General features: G+C 42.7%; 1 protein-coding gene across 2 annotated transcripts in view; it reads right to left on the bottom strand.

Annotated features, from left to right (window-relative positions):
- Positions 1 to 7,500, bottom strand: part of nej (nejire) — a 465,387-nt gene that overhangs the window by 339,982 nt on the left and 117,905 nt on the right. Inside the window, exon 3 of one of the 2 annotated variants that reach the window (XM_070086767.1) lies at positions 3,407 to 3,844. In XM_070086767.1, the coding sequence (XP_069942868.1) occupies positions 3,407 to 3,844 (438 nt within the window). Of the gene's footprint in view, positions 1 to 3,397; positions 3,845 to 7,500 lie in introns of both variants that reach the window. The other variant, XM_070086766.1, reaches the window with a different exon arrangement.

The following is a 7,500-nucleotide window of genomic DNA, read 5'->3' on the forward strand; positions in this document are numbered from 1 at the left end:
ATACGTGTCTGATCCTCCAGCTTCTGCACTAATCTCCTGTGAGGAACTGTGTCAAAGGCCTTCCTGCAGTCCAGGAAAATGCAATCAACCCACCCCTCTTTCTCATTTCTTACTTATGTTACCTTGTCATAAAACTCCAGAAGGTTTGTGACACAGGATTTGCCTGTGTGTGTGTATGTGCATGTACTCACCTAATTGTGGTTGCAGGGGTCAAGACACAGCTCCTGGCCCTGCCTCTTCACTGATCGCATGATGTGTGCATGCATGTGTACATGTGCATGTGTGTGTGCATGTGTATGTGCATGTGTGTGTGCATGTGTATGTGCATGTGTGTGCGCGCATGTGTGTGCGCATGTGTGTGTGCATGTGTGTGTGCATGTGTGTGCATGCATGTGCATGCGTGTGTGCATGCATGTGCATGTAAGAATGAGTGAGAGCGAGAGTGAGAGAGTGAGAAAAAGAGAATCCAAAACTTGACACCCTGCAATGACCTACCAAACATCCAACTCAAACCAATACTCTGTGTTGTTGACACTAGTTTTGCCTTAAATAAAATAATAAACATCAAAAATTAAAACATATACAAATATGTATGACAGCCAACAAACTTATACTTAATTCAGGAAAGATTTACTACATGCTGTTTGATAATAAAATGTCCAACCAATTAAACATCAAAATAAATGACAAACAAATCAACAGAGAAAATTAAAGTATAATTCTAAGTTTACACCTGGACACAAACTAAAATTTTTATACTGATATCAAATATTGTTACATAAATACATAAAACTGTGAGCATACTCTTTTACATCTGCTAACATGTACACATATTTACCAATTTGTGTTAGCAGAAATCGAGACTCAGCTCCTGGTCCTGCCTCATGGATCACTTCGACTGTCAACACTAATTTCTGGCCTGCTGGGGCTAATCATATAAAATTTTGAAGAGCTGTATATTGAGTCTGCCTCCACCACTCCCTCAGCTGCATTCAAGGGTTCATTAGTAATGTATACAATATTCCAGTCCAATGAGAACGAGTGACCTGAAGAGTATCCTCAATGCCTAAGCATCTCTTGTTTTCAATGCTCTAGTTAACAAGTCTATCATTTTCCTTGTGGTACTGATTGCAACACTGCTTTGATCCTTGAATGCAACATACTCTGACAATGTCATTCTTAAGTCTTTACAATTAACTTCCACTCTACTGGTGTGAAGTCCTATACTCCACTTGTCTATTTCCTTAGTTCTTCCATAGTAGAGAAACTTAAATTAGTTCACAATGAATATCATGTGGCCAACTGGAAGACTTGTATCACATCAGTCTGAAGGCTCGCTGTGTCCTCGATGGACACAGAAATTCTAATGTCACCAAAATATGATACCTCTCACTGAATTATATCCTTGCATATGTCAGATGTAAGAATGAGAAATAGAAGTGGGGCAAGTACTGTGCCTTGAAGAACAGAGAACCTCCACTGCCCACTTAAATTCAGTCAAAACGTCTAAACTACTGGGAACACTTGAAATCTCTCCAACTGCACTCCTTGGAATATAGGCGAGAAAGGCACATCATAATTTACCTCAGAAAAATCCTGGAGGGACTGGCCCCGAGCCTGCTAACTGCAATCACTCCATTTGAAAGCATGATACCTGGCAGATGGTGCAAAATACCTCCAATGAAAAACAGAGGTACAATAAGAACACTTTGAGAGAATATGATAAATCTAAGGGGATCTCAACTTTCTAGTGACCCTCCTCTCTGCATATGGAAAATTACCAATTTCTGGCTGTCTTCAAGTGGGAACTTGGTAAGTTCCTCAAGTAAGTCCTGATCAGTCAGGCTGTGATGCATATTCTGGACTGCTATCAGGTAGCACCAACATCCTGGTCAATCAAGTCAGCAACCAGGAGGCCAAGTCTACCACTCCACAAGGGCAGCAACCCCTAGAACTGATGCAAGGTACAACATTATGTAAGGCTAACCAGTGAATAGGTGGCCCTGACATGGAACCCAGGCCTGGTCAAGCATGCGAAGCCTAAAAAAAAAAAGTCCAAAGGTTCACAACCAGAATTTATGAGAAGTTGAAGGAACTGAACCTATCAACCTTGGCAGAGAGGAGGAGGTGGGAAGACATGATAACAACACAGCTACAAATTCTTATGAGGAATTATTCAGGAAGACTGGGACAGACTGTTTGAATTAAGATGTTCAGGATCAAGGAAAGCTGTTGGAAAATGAAGGCACAGATGAGCCATAGTGTGAGGGTACTTAGACGTTTCAACACTCAATTTCCATGCATAAGGGGAAAATCGCCAAAAACTTCTACTTCTGGCTGTCTTCAAGAGGAAACTTTATAGGTTTTTCCAGTCAGTTGCTGATTAGCTTGGCTGTAGTGCATATGTTGGATTGTGTGTACCTGGTACCAATAGCCTGGTTAATCAGACCATCACTCTATGCATAATAAGAATTACCAACAAACCTCTGGCTGTCTTCCTTCAATCATTTCCTGATTAACCATGCTATGGTTCATATAGCCAACAGTAACAGCCAGATTATTCAGGCCATGATCCATTGAAATGCCTGGTCTGAGTCAGACTGCAAGGATGTTAACCCCTGAATGCATTCTTCACATATTCAGGCCATCAACTGGGAGGTCTGGTCTGGAACCAGGCTGTGCGGGTGTTGATTTTTGAAAGTGACGCAAGGTAAGGTAACAGGGATACAAAGAGGCATCTCCGAGTGCTTGAAAATTGAAACCATATGAATGAGGCAGTGATGGAGGCAAACTTACTTCACAGCTTCAGTAGACAAAAGCACAAGAGGTCAGAAATCAATGATGTCAATCAAAGTAGTCTAGGAGGCAGCACCAGCAGCAGTGTCTTGACACCCACATAAAAAACTCAATGAGTATGTACACACACACACACACACACACCCTTAAACAAGCATGAGTGCACATGCAATGCCACTGCCATCACATGCATGAAAGCACATGCACATATAGTCTCCTTACAGTTTAAAAAGCAGGTACAACAGGACCCATGTGGTGAAGAGGGAATGAATCTGGAGAGTGGCAAGTTAGTTAAGAGGTGGTACCAGGATCTGAGACTTGAACCCTGCAACTACAAATAGGCTAGTACAATTGGGAAAGTGGCATGCAGGGACCCACCTACCAACCCACACATAGACACTAAGACCTAGGTGTAATGCTGGAGGATTCCGTTTAAAATCCATACTTTCACAATATTGCGAACTTCAGATTCATTCATTCATTTATTAATTCATATCCTCATTTTCTCTCTCATACATACAACATACCTATGGCACACACACACACATATGAAGGAGCAGAATAAAACCCAGAGACAACAGTCCCTACGTTATCTACTCACCTGCCTCACCTCTCCATTTGCCTGACTTTCACGTCGCTGGCACTTGTGGGCATGGAGGAGGAGTACTAGCTGCTGTTGTATTAATTTTCTCTTTTCAGGGTCAGCTGGGTTTGGTCTTGGCTGTCCAGGAACCATCTGTCCTGGAGCACCTGGGGCACCAGGCATCGGACCTGGAGGCCCTACAGGAGGACCACCAGGAACTCCCTGAGCTCCAGGACCCGTCGGACCTGGACCAGGTTGTGGGCCACGAGGTATAGACCCAATTATACCCATCATTTCTTGGTTGGGATAACGAGGTGGCATCCCCATTCCCATAGGTCGTTGACCAGGTCCCATTCCAGCATTGGCTTGACCCACATTACCATCCATACCTTGGCCAACACCTGGGCCGCCAAAATTATATGTTCCTGATAGGCTGGGCTGCCCAATACCACCTACACCAGGATTCTGTGGAAAAAAATAAAGAATTAATTAAATGCCACACAAATAATACAGCCCAATTCAAGAATAAAAAATAATTGTATGATATGCATGAGGACCTGACTCTGGCTAATTCAGCTTTGTATGTACAGCAGAACCTCAGTGTCAAATTTAATTCATTCCAGACGTCAATTTGACAACCAGAATAGACGACAACTAGACCAACATTTCCCATAAATGACAATATAATAATTTATTAAAAATGTACTAATTACTACACAAAACTGTAAAAATGAACACTAAAAGAAACTAACTGAAATTACAGTAAATGAAAAATTAACTGCCTCTTACCTGTCAGAGGAGAGCTAATAGAATACTAGAAGGAGGAGGTGGAGGAGAGGAGGGGGGTTATGTTACTGCTTGGAAGGAGAGTCATCTTCAATTAATACGTCAGACAACTGTCCTTCTGATGTTCTCTTCTTTGTCGCTTTTCACCACTAACACCTTGTTCTGGCTTGCTGGTTCTTTGTCTCACTAAAAACCTGCCCAGTGAGTATGTTCCAGGCTCAATTTTAACACTTATCTTAACTGAGACATTACACTGTCACTATACATTATACATGAGATGGATGGCCAGTGCTTTGTCTAGATGGTATTTTTCAGCAAACTCCTGCACTTCACACCATTTAGTACACATTTCCTTGACAAGTGCATTGGGCATATCATCCCTTCCTTCTTCCACTGATGACAGACCCTCTGCTGCAATCTGTTGTTGCTCCTTCTGAAGGTCTGTTAATTCTTCTGTGGTGAGTTCAGTTCTATGCTCCTCCACCAATTCTTCCACATCATCTTTAGTCACCTCTAGACCCAAGGTCTTCCCAAAGAACACACTATCTTCTACTGGCTCAGGCTCATCTTCAAAGCCTTCAAAATCCCTGGCTACCACAAAGTCAGGCCACAATTTCTTCCATGCTGATTGCATGGTCCTGGAAGATACATTCCCCAAGGCTTTGTCTATAATACTCAAGCAGGTGAGGATACTGAAATGGTTCTTCCAGAGCTCCCCGAGGGTTAACTTTGTTTTTGAAGTGATTTCACAGTACCTTTCAAAAAGTGCTTTGGTGCAGTGTTTCTTGAAGTCAGAAATGGCCTGCTGGTCCATGGGCTGAATGAGAGTGATGTTAGGAGGCAAGAACTTCATAGTTATAAGACTGAATGCTGTCGACTCATTGTCCAGTGCACATTCTGTGAGCACGTAACCCGAGCCATTCATGCCCATGTCTGCATAATTTTAGGCAATGAGGTGCTGCCACGTGGTTGGCTAATTAAATATTTGCATTAACAAGCAGGTGCTGTCTGTCGACAACCAAGAGAATGTACGAAAACAAGGACATTTATTCTTGAATTCCTCATTCAAAAATCTATTTGTTCGACAAGTAATGCAATTGACAACCGAGGTTCCACTGTAGCTAAATCTGCCAGGCAGTTAACAACTTAACTAGACCAGATGTAATACTGCCTGCTGCTCTTTATTCAACATAACCAGAGATAAGGTAGAAATTGAAAAATGTCAAATTGTTCCTTCAAAACATTTTACTGCTTGCCCTAACTACCTGATAATTGTTCTGGGGATCATTACCATTATGGCCTAACCTTGAACCAGACAGTTGGTGACCAAGCTAGTCACACAGCTTATGCAGTTCCACAAACTTTACACTTTGGTTCATTAGCTATAATTTTGAACAAACTTAGAAGTTCCTCCTTGGAGACAATTACATAACTTAGTACATGTACTGTGTTTTCTATAAAAAAATTTAACACACAGACAGTCTCCTACTTAGGTAGGGTGACCCAAAAGAAGAAATATACTCACTATCATTCACTCTAACTGCCTTGCCAGAGGCACATCAATACTATAGATCAGATGCCCCTCCAAACTGCAAATATCCCTCACCCCTCCTCCAAAGTACAAGCACTGTACTCCCCACCTCCAGGACTCAAGTCCAGCTAACTAGTTTCCCTGAATCCCATCACAAAATGTTACCCTGCTCACAAACCCAACAGCTTGTCAAGTCCCCAATAATCATTTGCCTCCACTCATTCCTATGTAACACGCTCACACACGCCTGCTGGATTTCCAAGTCCATCCCCATTTATATGGTCTTGATGAGTTCATAGAGTTTTTCTACTCCCAGAGCCCAGCTTGAGCTAGGTTCATCTGGGGCTTGCCTGGTTAACCAGGCAGTTGCTATTGGTGGCCCGTTGACCCACATATCCATTGCAGCCTGGTTGATCTGGCACCTGGTGAAGATACAGTGGACCCCCGGTTAACGATATTTTTTCACTCCAGAAGTATGTTCAGGTGCCAGTACTGACCGAATTTGTTCCCATAAGAAATATTGTGAAGTAGATTAGTCCATTTCAGACCCCCAAACATACACGTACAAACGCACTTACATAAATACACTTACACAATTGGTCGCATTCGGAGGTAATCGTTATGCGGGGGTCCACTGTACTTTACAGTGTCCTCTTGAAGACTTCTACACTTGTCCTAGGCTACCCTTACCCTGCCTTTTCTCTACTACAAATCTGTACACCCTACAAGTCATCCTATTTTGCTCCATCCTCTCTAAATGTCTAAACCACCTCAACAACCCCTTCTCAGCCCTCACAATAATACCTACAGTAACACTGCACCTCCTCCCAATCTCCAAGCTACAAACTCTAGGCACATTTACACATCTCCACTGACTCCAGTTTCCTCACTGCAACATCTACAACTCATGCTTAACAGTCACAGAGAAGTATAGGTACCACTATACTCTCGTACATTTACCTTTTTGCCTCCACGGAGAGAGAGAGAGAGAGAGAGAGAGAGAGAGAGAGAGAGAGAGAGAGAGAGAGAGAGAGAGAGAGAGAGAGAGAGAGAGAGAGAGAATGAGAGAGAATGAGAGAGAATGAGAGAGAATGAGAGAGAATGAGAGAGAATGAGAGAGAATGAGAGAGAATGAGAGAGAGAATGAGAGAGAGAGAGAATGAGAGAGAGAGAATGAGAGAGAGAGAGAATGAGAGAGAGAATGAGAGAGAGAATGAGAGAGAGAATGAGAGAGAGAGAGAATGAGAGAGAGAGAGAATGAGAGAGAGAGAGAATGAGAGAGAGAATGAGAGAGAGAGAGAGAGAATGAGAGAGAATGAGAGAATGAGAGAGAATGAGAGAGAATAAGAGAGAGAATGAGAGAGAATGAGAGAATGAGAGAGAGAATGAGAGAGAGAGAGAGAGAGAGAGAGAGAGAGAGAGACAGAGAGAGAGAGAGAGAGAGAGAGAGAGAGAGAGAGAGAGAGAGAGAGAGAGAGAGAGAGAGAGACAGAGAGAGAGAGAGAATGAGAGAGAGAGAGAGAATGAGAGAGAGAGAGAGAATGAGAGAGAGAATGAGAGAGAGAGAGAGAATGAGAGAGAGAATGAGAGAGAGAGAGAGAATGAGAGAGAGAGAGAGAATGAGAGAGAGAGAGAGAATGAGAGAGAGAGAGAATGAGAGAGAGAGAATGAGAGAGAGAGAATGAGAGAATGGGAGAGAGAGAGAATGAGAGAGAATGAGAATGAGAGAGAGAATGAGAGAGAGAGAGAGAGAGAGAGAGAGAATGAGAATGTGTGTGTGTGTGTGTGTGTGTGTGTGTGTGTG

The sequence above is a fragment of the Cherax quadricarinatus genome, chromosome 19, assembly GCF_038502225.1.
Source record: "Cherax quadricarinatus isolate ZL_2023a chromosome 19, ASM3850222v1, whole genome shotgun sequence".
Taxonomy (NCBI): domain Eukaryota; kingdom Metazoa; phylum Arthropoda; class Malacostraca; order Decapoda; family Parastacidae; genus Cherax; species Cherax quadricarinatus.